Below are 22155 nucleotides of genomic sequence, written 5' to 3' on the forward strand. Positions count from 1 at the left end.
TAGGGAATTCTACTGCTTCACAAAAATCAAAAATTACTTTAACTAAGATTGAATGGTTGATGCCATATGTGACGGTTACTAACAAAGCAAAAATCAAATTACTTAATCAGATTGGACGAGATCGTGCAATTACAATGAGGTATCGTACTTGGGAAAATTATGAGTATCCAAAATTACCTTGTACATCAAAGCATGCTTAGAGTGTTAAGACTTTCAATCATGTGGAAAAGTCTCGCTTTGTTATTTTAGCTTTTCAAACTAAACGTAAAAGTTCAGCGAGCAATAATTCTAGTAATTTTGATCATTGTAACATTAGTAATGTGAAGCTCAATTCACAATGCTATACATATAAAAACTCAATTTGAACATTTTCAAAATCAGTATGCTGTTCTCTACGATATGTATGCTAATTTTAAAAACGCCTATTGTGGTAAAGAAAATAAGCCGTTATTCAATAAAAATGATATCAATAACAAAGTATCGCTAATAGTTATAGACTGTTCCACACAAAATGAAACATTAAAAAGCGCGGCAGTCGATGTACGCCTAGAATTTGAAACTCGAACCGATTTTCCTGAAGATACTGCTGCCTATTGCTTCATATTATACCATCGTATCGTACAATATTATCCCATTAGTAATGATGTCAAAAAATTAATTTAAAATTAATAAAACATTATATAATCAATATATACAATTCTTTTTAATAAAAAAGAATAAAATACATAACTCTCTTTCGTCTATTTACTAAAAATACCTAAAGTTAAGAATGAAAGTCATTTGTTCTACGATCGTCATGGAAAATTTATTTTCCACCAATTGAACTAATACCTAAAATAATGAAATAAAACCTATGTACGAGGTGTGATCAAAAAGTAAGGTGAATTTTTATTTTTCTCAAAAAATATTTATTTATTCATCAATTTTTATTTTATCTCCTTCAAAGTAATCCCCCTTGGATATAATGCACTTGTGCCAACGCTTTTTCCAATCCTCAAAGCATTTCAAAAAATCATTTTTTGTGATCTTGTTTAGTTCATCCTTCGATATCGTCTTTCTCTCCTCAATCGTGGCAAAACGCCGTCCTTTCATGGGCCTCTTCAGTTTTGGGAACAAGAAGAAGTCACAGGGGGCCAGATCTGGGGAATACGGTGCCTGTGGCATTGTTACTGTGTTGGTTTTAGCCAAAAATTCGCGCACAAGCAACGATGTGTGAGCAGGGGCGTTATCATGGTGCAAAAGCCAATTTTTATTTTTCAACAAATTCGGACGTTTCTGGCGGATTGCTTCGCGCAAATTGCGCATAACTTGCAGGTAATATTCCTTATTTACTGTTCTACCATGTGGCAAGAACTCATGATGCACTACGCCCCTGCAGTCAAAGAAAACTGTAAGCAAAACCTTTACATTTGATCGAACTTGGCGTGCTTTTTTTGGTCTTGGTGATCCAGAATGCCTCCACTGGGACGATTGAGTCTTAGTCTCGACGTCATAACCGTATACCCATGTTTCGTCACCTGTTATAACCCTGTTGAGTAAATCTGGATCATCGTTGACGTCATTCAGTAGCTCTTGGGCGATGCTCATGCGACGTTTCTTTTGGTCGAAATTGAGCAATTTCGGAACAAACTTCGCTGACACACGTCTCATGTCTAAAACACTCGTCAAAATTGATTGGCACGAACCAAATGAGATGCCAATATCATCAGCAATTTCTCTAATAATAATTCGACGATTTCCCAACAATATTTTCTTCACTTCTTCAACATTCTCATCAGTTGTTGGTGTGCTGGGGCGTCCAGAACGAGGTTCGTCGTCGGTGTCTTCTCGGCCTTCTTGGAAGAGTTTATACCACTTGTAAACATTTTTTTGGCTTAAAGTAGACTCACCGTATGCCACTTTCAGCATTTCAAGTGTTTTGGAACATTTGATTCCATTTTTCACACAAAATTTAATGCAAACTCTTTGATCCATGTTTTTAGACAGCAGCAAATCGTGGAGCACGCAAAACACTTCTAACCTTGATGCCTCTCACAAACAAACCAAACATACTACAAAGCTGAAATTTGGAACGTATGTTCTAGACGAGTGTACCGACATAACCAAATAAAAAAGTCGAAGATCGAACGGACGTAGCCCGCTAAATTTCAAAATTCACCTTACTTTTTGATCACACCTCGTATTTGGTCTAGTAAAGTTACTGGCATTCAACTAGAGTATTAAAATTGGACTACGATATATTAATAGACCGAAATGTCAGACGGATTTTATTAAATTTTTAAATTATATTTTAAATACATTTTAATTTTATTTTTTTTATTTCATGATTTACTTTTAAATTTCTTTTATGTGTACCGCACACTTTTCTGGATCTCGTGAGTTTTCTGGTTATTGCCAAATCTATAATTTTTATTGTTTGTCTAACCGCCTCTATTCTTTTGATCCTCGGCCCTTTGTTTCCGCCACAGATAGCGGTGATTGGTTGGATTTGGTCTGGTTGTTCTGTTCTATTGTTCTATTAATAAAAATTAATAAAAAAAAGTGTTAATTTAATAATTAAACTTTTCGTTATTGTAAAGAAAAAAAAATGAAATACGCATCTTTAGAAGTATTACTCCATCAGGTCGACAAATAAAATCTGCTGTACATTTTTCCAACGCTATGGATGGTGGTAAAACTCGTAAATGCTGGTGGCATTGTACAGTTGCTGCTTGTCTTCTTTCAAGCTTTCGGCGCTTGGCGATCTCAATTAATATCTTTAAAATTTGCTGCCTCTCCACAGCTTTTCTCTTCCTTTCCATTTGAGACGTAGCCTGCCGCTCGCACATTATTCATGTGCGACACTCTAGATCCATTCTAGAGCGCACAGCATCCGATATACGCTGTTCTATATTGTTAGCTATTAATTGAGCTTGTCTTTAAAAATTGACTAAATCCTACTATCACTGAAAGAAGCAAAATAAATTTGTTGGGGTCGCATTAACTTCAGCTTCCGCCGGTTAAGGCGGAAACAGAGATTAGTACCTCGCGAGTCTCTCTTTGCGTTACCGACCGAAGCTATTCGCAAGATGGATACGAAGCAACTTGCACGTCTTCTTACCGCACGATCTAAACTTCTTGTATCACAGTAGATTTCTTAGTTTTGTGAATAAATATATCTATCTAAGTTAGCTCTACGCCGAGTCATTTACCCTCATCCACGATGACAACGCAAAAAATCATTAATAATTAAAATATATTTCAAATATAAAACTAGTTTTCCTAATAATGAATAATACCTAACAATATTACGATATCTTGAGGGGTTTCTCACTTAATTATTTATAGTAACTGGAAAAAATAGTATTGACTTAAAAATCAATGAAATAAATGAAAAAAAAGAAAAAATACCAACCAGCATGAGTATGCTGATCAGTAACTCGTATAAGATCTCCAGTGGTATGCATGCGAACTGCAGGTTAAATATTTTTTATTAAAAATTATTTTAATATACACTTAATTATTGAACGCAAATCGTATATATACTTACAGACTTGAAGAATGATAAGAAACGAGCGATGAACTCCATTTTCTTGTTTTCAAAATATAGTTAACACAATACAACACGAACTGAAAAAGAAGTAGAGACTGAGTTGTAGAACTACTGAAGAACTATTTTCGACGGGAAACTTCTTAAGGTTTCGACAATGAAAGTCCTTCTCTCGGCAAATTAGAATGCTCTTTGTGAATAGCAAGGACGATCCGCCAAAAAATTTAGAAGGAAAGACACTTTCCATCACACCAAGTGTGCTGCATACATCTCCTTCCAAAAGATTTCTTATTTTTTCCGAGTTAGAAGCGCGTTCCTAAGCCACGCTAAATCAGAACGAGAGACAGCTAGTGCGCGCTCCCCACCAACGCGCGCTACGAAGGTACGCTAAATCAGATGAGATAGAGAAAGAGAGAGAGAGAGAGTACGCGCTCGGGCCCTATGCCAAATACGTAGCTAGCATATATACACAATGAGAACTGTACAAGGTATGCCCCGCAGTGGCTCGAATGGTAGAGCACCAGTCTGTGGACCCAGAGAACGCCAGTTCGATTCCCAGACGCGTCAGTTTCTTTTTTGAAAATTACTAGCTCAGCCAAACACGTGGTAAAGCATCCTTTCTATTTTCATTATTCAATTACGCAATAAAAATAATAATTAAAATCAAGTATTTATAAATTAATTCTACTCATCAAAAACTACCAGAACGAAAGCACTAGAGTCTGTAGTCCCTAGGGACAGACTTGTCCTGAAACATACATATATGCTTAAGCATAGGGAAGCGACAAACCCTATACCACAGGGTCCCTAGTTCCTGTAAAAAAGAAATCAACCTCTATAGATTAATTACAACACTCAAAAATCTAGGAATAATTCTGTTCTGAAACATATCTATATGCTTAAGCATAGATCATTTTTCCCTGGGATTCCTAGGATCTAAGGTCAAATCTATCGTGAAACATACATTGCTTATCTACTGATGCGATCTTTTACGATCATGCGGAAGTATGACTAGCTAATACCACAACAAATAGTGCACTTTCCGTGAGTTCGCCTCTAATTTCCACTGGCAGTACTGTTGGACATTGAATCAGAAGCTATACGAGGGTGGTCCGATAAGTACTTAGCCTACATAAGAAAAACGGAAATTTTGGAAAAGTAGCGTTTTATTTTTCAACATAGTCTCCTTTTAGTTGGATACACTTGGCCCAGCGATGCTCCAACTTCTTTAACCCATCTGAAAAATACGTTTCCTCGAGATCTGAAAAGTAGGCTTCCGTGGCAGCGATTACCTCCTCATTCGACTCAAATTTCTGCCCGGAGAGTGACTTTTTCAAGTTTGGAAACAAAAAGAAGTCGCACGGGGCTAAATATGGAGAATACGCTGGATGGAGCGGCAGTTCGTAGCCTAATTCGACCAATTTGGCCATGGCAACGGCGGAGGTGTGATCCGGTGCGTTGTCATGATGGAAGAGCACTTTTTTCTTCGCCAAATGGGGCTGTTTCTTCTGCAATTCGACGTCGAATCGGCCCAATAATTCGGCATAGTACAGCCCTGTGACCGTTTTGCCCCTCTCCAGGTAGTCGATGTAGATCACACCTTGTGAATCCCAGAAAATAGTAGCCATCACCTTTCCGGCCGATGGGTCAGTCTTCGCCTTCTTCGGAGCACTTTCGCAGGGTAAAGTCCACTGTTTCGACTGTTCCTTGGTCTCTGGTGTATACAAATGGATCTATGTTTCGCCGACTATCACGAAACGACGCAGAAACTCCTTCGGATTGCGCTTAAACAGTGTCAGACATTGCTCTGAAGTTGTCTCACGGTTGCGCTTGTTGTCCGGAGTGAGCAAACGCGGCACCCATCGCCCCGACAGCTTTCTCATGCCCAAAATTTCATGCAGGACATGACCCACGCGGTTTTTTGAGATGCTTAGCTATCTCGCGCACCTTCAATCGTCGATCTGCCAATACGAGATCGTGAATTTTTGTCACGTTATCCTCCGTGGTAGCCGTTTTCGGAGCACCTGGATGTGGCTCTTCAAAAATCGACGTGCGACCACGTTGAAACTCGTTAAACCAATTTTTGACGTTCACCATCGAAGGAGAAGAGTCCCCGTACACAGCATCCAAGCGCTTTTTGATTTCGTTGCACGATTTCCCTTCCAAAAACAAGAATCGAATCACCGACCGATACTGCTCTTTTTCCATTTTTCAAAAATCAACGAACACACTTGCTTTCACACGCTCTCAAAAATAAACTACAACTCCGATCCGGCTGAAATCTTGACAGTAACCATCGAGAAGGTTGTACTACGTGATAGAATATTTCTTTTGCGAGAGTGGCGCCATCGGGCGGTGAGGCTAAGTACTTATCGGACCACCCTCGTATTGTTAATTGAGTCGCCACATACAGGGTGAGAATGAGTTGATGACCAACGACCTCATCGTTCTTCAGAGGATCGTGAGGCAGACGCGGCCTTTTCCCTTCAACAGGAGAAAAGTGCGACTGGCGATGGCGACGCTGAAACCGGTATATGGTTGCTATCTTCGAGATAGACCAGTATCCGATTTCCACAATCTCCGCTTCTACGGGGACAAATTAGAGAAGCACCATAATCGTGAGCGAAACTGGCACCTCTTTCTGTGAATGATAATTTGTTGGTGGAAGATGTCGCCTACAGAGGGGAGAGCAAGAAAAGCCATATAATAGCAAGTGCCATCGTTGCTCAGGTACGTGAACACAAAGTCAGCAAATCTAAAGCGAATAAAAAGAATGGTGCAAAATCTTTAAAGCACCAACGTCGGGGCGCTCTTTGAGTAATAAGTTATGGGACTTATGAATGAAGACCCAGGGGATATAAACACATGGAGGATACTGATAGGATCTGAGCCAGCGACTCGAAAATTGTTGACAAGCTGCTGATGGTTGCGAGTACAGGAAGTGTGTGGCAGAAACGAGAGACAAGAGCTGCAGCAGTATATGGCGGAGCTTGAGAGAGAAGGAACGTCGCAGATCGCCTTATGACACCATACCTTGGACAGGCCCATCGAGCACACGAGTGGAATAACTATAAATATAGAGCTGAGTGCACAGGCTTTTCCGTTGGTGAGGAACGCAACGAATTGGCTAGAAGTTTCATCAGATTCGGCAGGGGTAAAGACGTAGATGACACGACTAAAAACTCGGTAGCTCCTAACAGTACCAATCCCACAGCAGATATAGTGACGGAAAATCGTCTGCTTCTCATATCACTCAATGGTGGCAAACCTATAGTGCGTTATTTGACACCGAAATACAACACTGTTGTTCAATAATAGAACAATAGTGTAGTGCACTGGTGATCATTAAGAAGTACGACGTAAGCTATCGACTGTGTATCGACCTACGGCCAATGAACAAGGCCACTCACATCAACGCTTACCCGATGCCAGGAGTAAATGTAGTTCTCGACAGGTGACTCGGTGACCGGTACATCTCGATAATCGACTTCAAGAGCACTTAATTACAGGTACCATTGAAAGAAAACTGCAAGAAGTATACGGCATTTTCAGCGACAAGCTGTGGGCTCTGGGAGTGTAACTAGATAATCTTAGGTATATCAAACACTACTACAACCTTCATGCGCTTGATGAACACGCTGTTCGGACCAAACTTCAAACTGCATGTATTCAAGTAGTCCGACGATGTAATTGAGGTCATCGAGACGCTCAAGGATTATTTGGTGTAGCTCGAAAGGAAGCTAAAGCAGGACAGGTAATCAACGTCAAGAAGAGCGAATTTGGACGTTTCAGTATGACATTCTGTTTTTGGGGCATCTTTTTGATAAAGGTGAATACTGATCCGATTCTGATCACATTCGGCCCATGCTAAATTTTCCTGCACAACGAAAAATCAAACAGCTTTGTCAATTTCTGGGTGTGTGTGAATGATCCTCCAGCTTCATTAAGCAAGAGTTTACATCTGAAAGTATCCTTAACGAAGTTTCTTCACAAGAACGAGGAATGAGGCTAGAATTCCAAGCAGTAACAAGCATTTGAATTATTTAAGCGAGCTTTAAAGGGGCTTTATGGGCTAGCGTGTCACTGTTATTGCCGTCACTTATATCATATGTCTAGTCCATTAGATCCTTCAGCTACAGCAGTGGAACTTCGAGTTCGTGTATCGCAAATGAGCAAGCACTCCATCATGTCCTTAATATGTTATCTTGTGGGTTTAAGAGTAAAATGGAAGCAACAACATTTAAAGTCATCACCAATCAGCGATACCTCCAGCAGATGAAGGATGCGGAGGCGCAACTACTCAAGTTTCGAGGTTAGAAGGTGGAAGACGAATATTGTAGATATGATTGTAACGAACTCCTGGATCCAGTAACACTCATAAAAATAGTATTGGCGACTCGTCGTTGAGAACGTGTCATGCGAGGTGATCATTGCGATCTATCAACAGAATATTTTGGTCGCGAGAAAACGTACGAGAATGAATAAATAAGTCCTTAAAAAATTCAAGAGATGGCGCACAAAACACCATAATACGAGTGCTGCCAAAGTTTCAACCAGATCCATCAAGTGGTTACGTTTTTACTTTTCAAAGAAAACAACTTTTAATTGTTATTATGTAGCGACGCAGTTTGTTTTGTCTTTTCTACGCGACTGCAACCCAACAAATACCTAAAATTCTAATTAAGGTAGTATCCATCTAGCGATGACACTTCGCCTATACGAGGCGTGTTCAAAAAGTAAGGTGACTTTGTATTTTCTAGAAAAAATATTTATTTATTTATCAATATTTATGTTGTCCCCTTCAAAGTAATCCCCCTCAGATACAATACACTTATGCCAACGGTTTTTCCAATCCTCAAAGCACTTCTCATAAGCACTTTTCGGTATAGCCTTAAGCTCTTCCAGCGATGCAGTCTTTATCTCTTCAATCGTTGCAAATCTCCGTCCTTTCATAGGTCTCTTTAGTTTTGGGAACAAGAAAAAGTTACATGGGACCAAATCCGGTGAATATGGTGGCTGAGGCATGATTGTGGTGTTGTTTTTGGCTAAAAAATCTCTCACACGCAAAGATGAGTAAGCAGGGGCATTATCGTGATGCAAAAACCATGAATTGTTTTTCCACAATTCTGGGCGTTTTCTTCATATTGCTTCTCGCAAACGGCGCATAACTTCAAGATAATACTGTTTATTGACCGTACGTCCATATGGTAAGAACTCCTGATGCACCACGCCACGGTAATCGAAGAAAACAGTGAGCAAAACTTTGATATTTGATCGAACTTGGCGTGCTTTTTTCGGTCTTGGCTCATCTGGGCTCTTCCATTGGGACGATTGGACTTTGGTTTCGATATCATAACCATATACCCATGATTCGTCACCAATTATGACCCTTTTGAGTAAATCTGGGTCGTCGTTGACGTCATTCAACAGTTCTTGAGCGATGCTCATGCGACGGTTCTTTTGGTCAAAATTTAGCAATTTCGTAACAATCTTCGCTGACACACGTCTCATGCCCAAAACGTTAGAAAAAATTTCATGGCACGAGCCAAGCGATATACAAACATCCTCAGCAACTTCTCTGATAGTGATTCGACGATTTTCCAGAACAATTTTCTTCACTGCTTGAACGTTTTCATCAGTTGTTGACGTGCTTGGGCGTCCAGAGCGAGGCTCGTCATTGGCATCTTCCCGGCCATCTTGGAAGAGTTTGTACCACCTGTAAACATTTTTTTTACTCAGAACAGTTTCACCGTATGCCACCGTCAACATTTCAAGTGATTCGGAGCACTTCACTTTATTTTTTACACAAAATTTGATGCAAATCCTTTGATTCATATTTTTCGATAGCAAGAAATCACCGAGCACGCAAAACACTTATAACCTTTACGCCTCTCACAACCAAACAAAAAATACTATACACTTGAAACTTGGTACAGATGTTTGGAAAGAGTGTACCAACATAACAAAACAAAAAATTCGATAATCGAAAGTACGTTGCCCGTGAAATTTGAAGTCACCTTACTTTTTGAACACACCTCATATATAAATGTGTGAGAATGTGTTCTCAGAATTTTGACCACGTAAGAAGTGTGACGTTACTATATAATTTTCTCGATGAATTTCACGAAATTTTGCAAAAATATTAAATAAATGTTTTGTTATGAACCAAAACACTTTTCTTATACTTATAGATGCGTAGAAGTCGAATATATAAGTTTTAAACGAATTCAAAAAAAATGGCAAAAATTAATTGTGAATGTTAAATGATTAATTAATAAAATTGTTAATATTAATTAATCAGGTGATTAAACTTTGCGTAAAAGACATCTAACCGAATTAAAGCAAGAATTTTTCTAATGGCAACCAATTACCAAGAAACGTTATAAATCAATAAATAATTTATAATTTTCTGTAACAAACTAAAATATCTTACGAGACAGGGTTCGACATATACAGGGAAAATTGTTAAAAGCGAGTGAGTTCTTGAAAATTGCAATATTTTTTTCTATTACATTTTTTTTGTAATCACAACTTTCAGAGATTCAACGAATTTTATAAAAAGGTCAGTTTTTTGTAAAACAATATGCAGCTTGTAAAAAACAACTTTAAAAAATTTTCTCGCACATGAATTTTGTAGCTTTTTAAATGAATTTTCGAATGATATATCTAGTTTTCTTGTCCGATAACTTCCTGCAAAATTACATCGCTTTAATGTTTGAGAGAAAAAACGGAAAAAATTGATTTTATTTATGATGTGTACACAACTCATAAAAAAAAGGAAAATCATATATGTATTTCATATGGTTCGAAAGCTCTATAGAAGACCTTCAAAATTATATCCCGACAATTGCTGTAGCATATTTTGGACCCGCGATATAAAACTTTGAAGTTTTGCTAATTTTGGTCTAGGGTGGACAAAAGTCGTCGGACGGCAGTGTATATCTTTCTCTGGACTGTAGTTATCATAAAATCCATTAAATCATATGAATCACACTTTGAATAGAATATTAATTTTATCAATAAATTATATAAGTATTTATACTTAAAATACGACTTACCTTATCAATATATTGTGTAGCATAACATTTTGCTTTTTAAGTTTCTCAAAATTATTCGATAATTTTTGCATACGCTCAGCATCTTCGTTTTTAAGCTTCTGTTCTTTTTTGTCATGAAAAAGATTGGAATTGGTTTTTAATATTTGGTTGATTAATAAAGTTATTGCTAACAACCAAATTATAATCAGAATTACAGTCATTTTTCCAAGCCACTTGTACCGTCCATAATGATTGCGAATATTCATGTTGAACTGAAAAACAATTCAGTTATAATGTAAGTTAACCAAATATGCAACGGACATTAAATTATAAAATAGTACAACAGTCATTTTTCCCAATGCATAACAATTTTCAGTTTTCATATTTAACTGAAAAATTTTGATTATTTTGTTTATTAAAATAATTAATTGATTGTCGTCTAATTAAAAAGTATTCTTTCTTTAATCATATTATATCAATAAAAATTTTATGCAGTTATAAAATTCATTTTATGAATATACTTAGTTGATGAAAAAAAATGTAGCTAGATTTACATACTAATTTTTTTGCAAAACCATTTTGATACCTCTGTAACAGCTGCGGAAAATGAAAGCGAAGTACGTACTATACTCATCATGCGCCTTTGTCTCTCCCTATGGAGCCCAGATGTTCCCAGAACAGCGGGACCAATTTTTATTGACTAGACTAAGTAGGAAGGCCGAAAGTCGTTAAGTTTGGAATTCGCATCTGGTTACAGAGATTTTCTCTTATTTTCACTTTTCAGAGCAGCTAAAATTTAACACAGGATAGAAATCTGAAATTAATTAGTTTTATTTCAATGTTGATATTCATACCAAATTATAGAAAAAATTTACGACTTTCGGAAACCTCTTATGCGTTTTTTTATTAGAACTATAGCTTTGGCATAAATCAATGAAAGTCAATAAAAATATCGACATTTTAAAATAGAATTTTGTAACTAACTAATTCATTTATTATAAATATTGGAAAACTTCTTTTATATAAATATGTGGCGGGGAACTTTGAGGGGTCTTAACCGCGCACTCCGAGTACTTCCGCCACAAGGCCTGATTGGCCCGTTTTCCCCCAACTAAAAATAAGGGCACCAGACCGCCGTTCCTAAATGTCGGCGATCGTCGGGGGTAGGATCTGAAAATCGTGACGTAGTTCTGTTTGCCCACGGTGCGACTGCGCAGAGTGAGCAGGTTGACGTCGTCACGGCGATTTCCTCTTCTCAGGCCGATGATGCCCAACAATTGTCGATTTATTTGTCCTCTCACATTCTTGAACTGCCGGCTGCTCAGGATATGAGTCCTTGTCTCGAATCGGAGGTTCTTTCGATTTTACACGTAAGTTACCTAATGCTCGGAACCAGAAATGTGAACAAAAGAATCCTCGCTATCGACCGTTTGCGGCTGAAAAGAATATCAGCATACAGGGAAGAAAGGGTTAACGAGGCGTAAATAATAAAAATTAGTCACACTTAACTTTCCTTTATTCTGCGGCTAAAGTACTGGTACGGTCGGAATGGCGGATGGTCAGCGCGACTTGACGCGATTTAATACGCGGCGAAAACAGTTCCATCTACACGTTCCGGCGAATCAAATCTGCGATGATCTAATAAGCTCGGTCCCCAAATTCGCAACTGTCATTCACTGCACCGAAATACCGAAATACCTTTCCGATTCTTTCACTCACGCTAATTCGAAAAATGGCGGGAGGTCAACGCGGCTCGATCGCAGCACTATATTCCCGGTGTCGACGGATCCACGCGTCGCGACGTGATTATTTGCACGAGAAATCACGCACCGTACTTCGAAACTAGTACTAGTGAGCGGCACTTTGCCAACTTACAGATTACTGCTGAAGAAAGTCGGCAAACTCAAGGTACTTCTCAGCGACTCTCGTATTTGCTTCCTACAGCGGTAGCGATCAGGGACAAAATGGACAAGGAACTGCTTTTCGCGGTCAAAGATTCTTTTTCCTCTCCTCTTTCCGAAAATAAATCCTATTATTGGCCGATACACTAATTCGGATATCGGTAGCGACCTCTGAATATTTCGTCATTGGTCAATATGCAAATTAGAAAAGTAACAGCGCCCTTATTTTATCTCCTACTTCGTCGCTTTTACCCTCTCTCACCCCCTCCCCCCCACTAAGTCGGCCAGCATTGATTGACGAGAAAGATCTATCCCTACTCTTATTTATTTTTCGTTGCGAACGGAAATCAAATTTTATTCTAATTCGCTCAATTTAATTTGTCAGATTTTTTATCGTTTATTAATACACTTAAGGGATTGTAGCGGCTACATTCAAGTATTTTCTAATTTTTATTTTAGTATGTTCCATGTTCTAAATCGCATTGCTAGATATTTTGCAATGATACAATAATTGTATGTCGGTTTTATCTTCGTAGCGCCCTCATCATCGCATTGGCATTTGAATTAGTATGGTATTTATTCTAGTTCGCTCGCTTTCATATGGTCTGACTCGCTCGCTCTATCTTGCTCGCTCTCGCTTAGTTTATATCGCTCTTCAAAATGGCCCCCTCGCTCCCCCATGTTAACCTCGTGCTCTGTTGCCGGTCTCCGAAGCGCCTCCTGGAGCACTCCCCTTCGGTCGTGTGGTGTAAGTGTGTACCCGGGTGTTATGTGTGTGTATCTCCGGAAGTTGTCAGTGATCGGCACCAGTGTTTGTGTGTGTGGCGCTCAGGATTTTGCTGATGTTGCGCAGCAGCCTGACACAGCTGATTACCGGCTGCCACTTCATCGTCGATTTTCTGATCGCCCCAAATATGCCAGCGTCTCGAAAGTGTCCGTGTTAGTGTGTGGAAGTGTAACGGATTTCCATATATCGCTAACATGCATTTCCGATGCATTTCCCAGTCAAGTTTTCGTGTTTTTCTTTCCCGCTGGCAACACGTGGTCGGGAATGTGTGCGCTCTCTTTTCCTCGTTGTGCGCTCCGTTTTTCACTCATCCGTCGGATCGCATTCTTCGACTTGTTGTATCGTTTTCTCGGGTACCGGTAGGCGGATATGGAAAAAAATTAGTGTCCGGATTAGGGCGCGCGTAGGTCATATTTATCCGGCTGGTTACGGGGCGGTAAGAGACGAGGATGAATTTTCTGAGGTGTTGCAAATAGTGCAACACTCTCAGGGAAAGCCTTGTAATGTACCACATTACAAATATTGAAAACTTCTTTTGTAATCATGTTGTACAAATTTTTAGTACAAAATGATATAATAGAAAAATCTGAATTGAATAAATACAATAAACTATAGCTAAATAATATGATAATAAGTCGATATAATAAAACAATAACAAGTTCGAAACAGCATTAAATATGAAATTGATTTATGTAAAATAATTGTAAGAAGGATAAAAGAATTTCGCCTTGTTTATAGTAATTAAACATTCCCCTGTACTTCATTATATATTAAGATAATCTTAAATAGTCCTTGTTTCTGGAATCATTGTGGATATAAACTTGACAATAGTCTTAACAATCTTTTACCGTAATATTGCTTAAATAATTATTTAAACTAAAACCTAAAGTAAAGTTACCAGGAAACATAAAATTTCAAAATTTAATTAATGATTCAGCATTAAAGTACTATAAGCTATGAAATTTTTATAATAAAACTACGTAAGCTTTGCTCAACTATTGTTTGCAAAAAATATTAACATTGAGTCAAAAGTATGGGCATATGAGACCATTACTTGTGCAAGGCCCAAAGTTCATAAGAAACTTCCCTATTATCTAACGGCCTAGCACCAATCAGTATGTAAAAATAGGATAAGGAAATTGAAGGAAAATTTTGTGGTCAATGAAATTTTTACAGCTAACTTCACTTTCCTTGAGTTTGAGGTTACAGAGAGGAATTTTCCACCCAACCACCCCTAAGGGTTATTTAAGCCCTTGGGGGACTCGGAGAGACTCCTCACTGCCGGTGTTATTTTTTGCTGTATTATATTTCATAACTTGTTCTTATAAGTTATTCTTGCGTTTAGTAATCGTGACAGATATTTTATTTTTATTTTACTTTATCTTGTTTTGTTATATTTAATTTTAATTTTTGTTGTATTCTTCATCTAACGCTATCTACACGCTAGACAATTTTAATTTTAATTTTAATTTTAATTTTATTCGATCGACTATATCAAATCGCGTTCTTTTTCTACAATTCATTTAATTTTTAATATAATTCCTGTGTTCGTTTCGTCAATCATTTTCTCATTTCATTTTGGGTATGTGCAACTTGTTTGATTTTTGCGTATTAGTCGTTTTTAGGTTAACTTGCGAGTCTTTTTTCCGACTCTTGTAAATGGCATCATTTTACTCCAGAATCTCCCGCCAATTTTGATCCTTAACTAACAGAGTTGGTGCCACTGAGGCGCCAATTTTTAAATCTTTTAAATCCTGACTTTTCTTAGCTTCTGTTTATGACGGGTCAGTAACTCAAATTTTCGCGCGAAATTCAAACTTTTCAATTTGTCGTATCGATCTGTCCTTTACAAATGACCTCTTGTATTACAGTTTCTTGTGAAGTTTAAGACCCAAGGAGGAGAGATGGGAAAAATTTTGACACAATCTATGAATTTCTATTGTTTGTCATAATTTGTTCTTAATTCCAAAATGCTCACTTTTATCAAATGATCTTGTCTTTCTGCGCTGAGTGGGGTAAAGCACAAAGTTACCGGGGTGGCAGTATCTCGTAGTGCGAGGCTTGTGATAGATTTTTCCATCAGCACTGTACTGATATAACTTCAAACCCTGATCTTGCAATCTTTATTTGCCGTACTTATTCTTATGAGTCTGCGGTCTTGGCTAACCATCATCAAACCGGTGGCATGTTTTTACCATCCCCTCCTTCCACTCAAATCGACTCTGCTTCAGCTTACCCCTTGTCTCTCGTCGAAACCTCAGACCGAAAGATAAGCATCACCTTACGAGCTTTTCCCGTCGGAGACGTTGAAAGTGGAATTCCGGAGTGATTCATTGAATACTGCCTGATCGATTGCCTTTCCTATGTTTCTTCTTCCAGCACGAACCAAATCCTCTTGCTTGATAGTATGGCTTCTACCATGGGCGAAAAATCCCCAGCATAGTTTTCCGATTTTGTAAATAATGAATTTACCGAGTTTCGAAACGAGATTAGAGCCACGCAGACTTCTATCATGACCAAAGTCAGTCGTGTCCTCGACGCCGAGGAGGTGAAGAACCTTAAGTCTACAATGAGCCTCAAGGATCGCTCCGAGCTCCTTATTTTGGGCCTTCCGCAGGAGTTCCAGGGTTTGTTGGAGGTTGCTGCCGGTATGCTCTTCGAGGCGATTGGCTACCCAAAAGCTCGGAGTCGCATAGCGGCCACCAGAAAATGGACTGCCACTCGCTCACGTCCAAACCCAACCGAGACTGCCCTGCAAAGTCAGACGCATGCTACTACGTCCGCATTCGTCGTGCGTATCGACTCAACGGTGGTGCGTGATATTATTTTGGAACGCTCTGGGAAACTCGCTGGGAAGACGTCGAGGGACGTCTTTAAGTGCGGTTTTGGAAATCCCGTCTTCATCCGCCAGCTGTTACCCCAGTCGATCCATAATCTTTTTGTAAATGCGCTTGCGCGTAGTCGCGAGCTGGGTTTCGCGCGCTCTTTCGTCTCGGGTATGGTCATCCACATGCGGAAAAACACGCGTTCCACTCGTGTCCCCATAATGTCGAAGAGCGACCTTGATTGCTGTACACCTTACCTCCCGGTCAGCTTCCTGTTCCGACTTCTCCGCGCTCTATAGTGCCGTGTCAGTGGCTGCCACCCCGATCGGCACTCGAAGACATGCGCCGCTCAACCTCAACTTCGCTCTCCAGATTGCCAAACAGCAATCCACTGCCGTCATCTAAAGAAAATCTGCTCCGCAATTAAACACAACCGACGGTTGTTTTAGCCGGACAGTGTCTATTTCTCCAGCTCAGCTATCTGAAGCGGTCCCAAATTCATTTCCTCCAGTTTGTGATCTATGATGCCAGCTAATCCAGGACCATAGCCCGCCCTCTGCTTTCTTCGTTGTCGGCCACATTAATATAAATAGACTAAATTCCTCCTGTCACTTTACTCTTCTCGAAGCACAAGCCCTTTCTACATATTTTGACGTCATAGCCATTACTGAAACCTTCCTCTCACCTGACATCTCTGACTCACACCTCTCTTTCCCCAATTTCAATTTTTTCAGGCTTGACCGAATTGGAAAACGGGGTGGCGGGATGGGCCTGTACGTCAGATCCCACCTTAAATTTAGTTTTCTAGCTACTTCAGATCAAGTCTTTGATAACACACCTGAATTTATCCTTGGCGAAATTAAGTCCAACAAGATCAAGCTTTTGATGGCGGTGGTATACAGACGTCCTTCTGCATGCTCTCCCATACATTTCTTCAATTGCCTGGCCACTTACCTCCCCGTTTACGCAAAAGGTCATTATTACCGCTGATTTTAACACCGACCTAAGTTCTAGCTCTCTGCTTGATGCTCGAGCTTTGAGATCTCTTGTCGATCTACACAACCTCCTCATCATATCTACTGATCCCACACATCACTGTCTCGATATAAATCCCCCTTTTCACACTACACTTGACCTCTTCATAGTGAAAGTCTCAAATGCCATCCAGAGATTTGGTAAATCCGATACTCCCTTTATTGCTGGCCATGATTTTATCACGCTCACCTATCGTTTCACCACGAACAAGCATGTCACCAGATGCATTAAGTCTCGCGGGTTAAATCGGGTGGACGAAGCGGCCTTAAATGAGACCCACAGCAGTCTTCCTTCGTGTCTAGTCGACAAATCTCCAGTACGATTGAGGCCCTCTTCGGACCAGCCAATGGATGCTGACTTGCATTCCTTCGACAACTCGGTGAACTCTCTTACTGAAGTCCTCATAAAGTCCTTCGACACGGTAGCCCCTTTCAGGTGCATCAAGTTGTCTTCTAGGCGTAGATCCTGGATGACTCCGAGCATTCTCGCTCTCATGAAAAGGCGTGACGCTGCCTATAAACTAGCATCCCTCTCTCGTTCGGTCAGTGACGTCGCTGGGTATCTAAAACTTCGAAATGACGTCTCAAATGCCCTCGACTCAGCAAAAAATTCCTATATCTCAAGAAGGCTGTCCTCCGCAAGTACTAGTAAAGACAGATGGAGCGAGTTACGAAACTTGAGAGTCACTAAGCGCGCTCTTCCATCCTCGTTTCGATTTTTTCCCTCAGCCGCACTTAATACCCACTTTGCCAACATAGTCAACTCGTCTCCTCCCATGACATGTGACTTTTTTGACACCCTTTCAGCGTGTCCTCCAAATGTTCCTCACGCCTACTCCCCATTCGAATTTCGTGAGGTTACTAGCCAGGAGGTTATGGATGCACTAAACTCGTCCTCATCCAGAACATTCGGTTCGAATGGTTTGTCTGTCAAGATGCTTAAACTCACGCATCTTGTCAACAAATCATTATCGTGCGGTGTTTTTCCGACCTCCTGGAAACGGTCCCTCATCACTCCTCTTGCCAAAGTACTTTCGCCCACTCTTTTATCGGATATCAGACCGATAGCAAGGTTATCCGAGGTATCAAAAGTGCTTGAGAGGCTCGTTCATGCACAATTTTCGTCCTATCTGGACCGCTGCAAGTTGCGTGATCTATAGCAGGCCGGTTTCATGAGGTTTCACAGCACTCAGACTGCACTCCTGGGTGTCCTTGATGACATCCGCAGGGTCATTTAAGAGCGTAAAATCACAATCCTCGTTCTGCTGAATTTTTCCAAGGCTTTTGACGTTATCCCCCATGGTCGTCTGATGCTCAAGCTCAGGGACCTATGCCTCTCTGATACTGTCTTGAGATGGTTTTTTAGCTATCTGACTGACAGGTTTCAAGCTGTTGTGAGGGAGAACGGCAGGGTATTGGACTGGCTCAAGGCTGCTACTAGAGTGCCGCAAGGTAGTATTCTGGGACCATTGCTATTTGCAATTTATATCGCGGATCAAAATACATAAAGACCATATGGTGGATCGCGTTACCTCTATCGACCACGACACCCCCCGGCTCCTAGACTAATAAGCGTGTAGCTCCTATATTCTATTCTCCCCACTACTACGCTACGCACTTTGATTTGATACCATTTGGTCCGCTAGAGGCGTACTTGATCCTTTTTTAAATATATGTACATTCAATAATTTTGAATGAAAAATCATGATACACTATTTGTTTTACTTTGTCCGTACTTCTAACATCGGTTTTAATAATTAGAATTGAAATTCGCATTTATAAAAGGCATTACGCAATTAGTCGCATTAAATTATTGAAATTGCGATTACGCAAAAACTAATGATCTAACAGCATCAATTTTCTTGACACTTAAAAAAAATATCATTACTCTTCCACTTGAAGACCAAGCTGTGCAAGTTGAAAATTAAGGGGGATATTAATTTATTAAATAAACATTGAAATTTCTAATTTTTACAAGTGTTTCTCGGTCCATAAATGTCAGATCTGGTTAAACGACAGTTACTTTTTTCATAAATAAGAATGTTTCGATTGATCAATTTATTGGATTTGATATCTTAAATACAACAAGTCAAGAAATTCATTTTATCAGTCACTCATTTTTTTACATTCAATTCACATTTCGATTCCAAGTTGCACCCGCCTCATGTCATTGATAACAGTACCTTATCAAAGTATACGTTGGCGCAATGCGGTCTCTTATATCTATACGTATAATATACCGCCAACTAGCGATTGTATATATATATATGGGACGATCCATGTCAACCGGATCACTGCTGTGTCCAAAATTTGATGTGACCAAAAAAATCGTACAACGACTCATTTTAAAGCTTAGGATATCTACTTTCTGATGCTGTGAGCGCCTTTGCAAAATCCAACATGGCGGCTACAAGAGACAAACTCGTAAACAAAAAATTTTATTTTTCAAATTTTTAGTAATAAATTATGTTATTATTAGCACTCTCCATTTTGTTCAGCAAAAAATTCTTTAATCCAATTTTAGAGCCAACCCGTTGTAAAAAAATAATCAAACAATCATCTCAGGTGGTTACACACGTGTGTTTCGTTGGTAAATATCCAACCTCATCAGATCTTTATTAAATAACAAAAAGAGAATAGTTACAGATATAAACACAAACAAATAAAAATCACGCTAACAAAACATTTACCTCAATTCGCAAGTCACAATCAAATCAAATATCACAATAAAGTCAAAAATAAATTGTTAAACTCATCTTATAACTTAACATTCGTTCAAATACTCAAAATTCAAATCAGACAACGACTATGAAATAATGCAAATCAAACAGTGTCTGCTACCTTTTATACCAAAACAAATCACAGGTAGACACACAATCAAATGTATCCCCTCTACTATGCCAAGAAAATGTTTGCGGATTGATCGTGATATTTTGAATTCATTTAGAAACTTTACTGAAATGAAAAGTAGTAATATTTTTCAAAGATTGAACAAGACATTGAGTGATAAGTTTAAAATGATATACAGAAAGAAATATTTTATTCGTAATGTTGAACATCGTGAAAAATGGGTTAAAAATCTTACTAATATTGCGCTACCTACTGAAGTAATAGATGTTGTATCGATGGGCCCTAATTTTAATACATCTGAGTTTACAAAAAAAGATATTATTTTGACAATAAAAAATGTCGAGTATTTTTTACGAAATAAATCACATGATAATGAGGTTGGTGATGTTAATATTGTGGATGATACTGCTTCGCGGAAAAAAGGAATAACAAATAGCTATATAATTAGAGATACTATAATAAAGAATTTGAAGAGAGTTGCTAGCAATACTTTGCATGTATCGAAGTTTGAGAGGGAATTGAAACAAAAAATAGATCACACTAAGCAATTTCTTAGAGATAATGACAATATATTTTTTACAAGAGCTGATAAGGGTAATTTAACGGTTTGTTTGGAAGTTTGTGATTATAAATTAAAAATGATTGAATTATTAAATGATGTGAATACATATAAAATTGTAACTACTAAAAATGTTTTGAGATCGTTGCAGTTGAGGGTTTATAAAATTCTTCGCGATTTTAATGAAAAGGGCTATTTACATTTTAAGTATAATAAATATGCTCTCACGCAAACTAACACGGTACTTTCCAAAGCTTATGGCCTTCCTAAAATTCACAAATATGGATATCCACTTAGACCTATTATTTCAAGTATTAATAGCCCGGTTTATTTTTTATCTACAGTTTTAGACAAAGAAATAAAAAAATGTAACTTACGTCCACTTTCACATATTGACAATAGTTTTCAACTTATAAAAAAACTTCAGAACATAACAGTTCCGTCAGACTATATTCTAATTTCATTAGATGTAAGCTCTTTGTTTACAAACGTTCCGTGTGATTTAGTCATTGAGAGTCTCGATAGACGATTTAATGAGATTCACTCTGTTCTTTTACTGAAATAGTTGATACGGTAAAGTTTTTGTTTGATAATACTTTTTTCCAGTTTGATGGAATAGTTTACAAACAGATTTGGTACACCGATGGGTTCTCCAATATCACCGTTGTTTGCTGATTTAGTTATGGATGATTTGGAGACAGATTGTTTAAATGTTTTGCGAGAAAAATATAATTGTTCACCACTTTTTTATTTTAGATATGTAGATGACACTATTTTATGTATAAAATGGGATAATTTACAATTGGTTTTGGATATTTTTAATAATTATAATAGTCATTTAAATTTCACACGTGAAATCCAATATAATAATAGTATAACTTGTTTAGATATTTCGTTAATAATTAAGAACAGTAAAATTGTTACTAATTGGTACCAAAAACCGACTTGTTCAGGCAGAATTTTGAATTTTTATTCCAACCATACAACTCAGCAAAAAAGAAACATTGTATATAATCTGATTGATAGATCGTTATTTCTATCTGATGCAACCTTTCATGAAGATAATATAGAAATTGTTAAGAGTATTTTAAAAAATAATGATTACCCGGAAAAATTTGTCAATACATGTATATTGGATCGCATTTGTAAACATAGATTTTGTAATAGTATTGCTGCTCAGGATGATAGAAAAAATACGAATATTAAATCGATGGTTTTAACGTTGCCTTTTCATAAAAGATTTTTTAACTTATGTAACCATAGTTTAAGAAAATTTAATATTCATTGTATACCATTAATTAATCATAAGCTGGACAATATTATAAAACTGGGTAAAGATGTTACAAATAAGTGGAATGAGACAAATATAGTATACAAATTTTGTTGTGATAGTTGCCCGTCTGTATATATTGGTCAAACTAAGAGAAGTTTAAAAAAACGCATAGATGAGCATAGTAAGACACCTTTAGATAAATCTCTTCCTGTGCCCATGCATTTGAAAAATTATCCTACACATTCGTTTGACTGGCACAGCACAATAATTTTAGATAGAGAGTCTAATTATTGTAAGAGATTAATTTCGGAAATGATATATATTAATTTGTCTGATAACACTATAAATAGACAAGAGGAC

General features: G+C 38.2%; 1 protein-coding gene across 8 annotated transcripts in view; it reads right to left on the bottom strand.

Annotated features, from left to right (window-relative positions):
* LOC131663660 (alpha-(1,6)-fucosyltransferase) overlaps positions 1-22155 on the bottom strand; it is a 553369-nt gene that overhangs the window by 448380 nt on the left and 82834 nt on the right. For 4 of the 8 annotated variants that reach the window (XM_058934181.1, XM_058934179.1, XM_058934180.1 and 1 more), the window contains one exon: positions 10588-10838. In XM_058934181.1, the coding sequence (XP_058790164.1) occupies positions 10588-10832 (245 nt within the window). In that variant the 5' untranslated portion in view covers positions 10833-10838. Of the gene's footprint in view, positions 1-10587; positions 10839-11152; positions 11381-22155 lie in introns of all 8 variants that reach the window. The other 4 variants (XM_058934176.1, XM_058934175.1, XM_058934177.1 and 1 more) reach the window with 2 other exon arrangements.

This window comes from Phymastichus coffea, unplaced genomic scaffold, assembly GCF_024137745.1.
Source record: "Phymastichus coffea isolate CEN01 unplaced genomic scaffold, Cenicafe_Pcof_1.1 PCOF00037, whole genome shotgun sequence".
Classification (NCBI taxonomy): Eukaryota; Metazoa; Arthropoda; class Insecta; order Hymenoptera; family Eulophidae; genus Phymastichus; species Phymastichus coffea.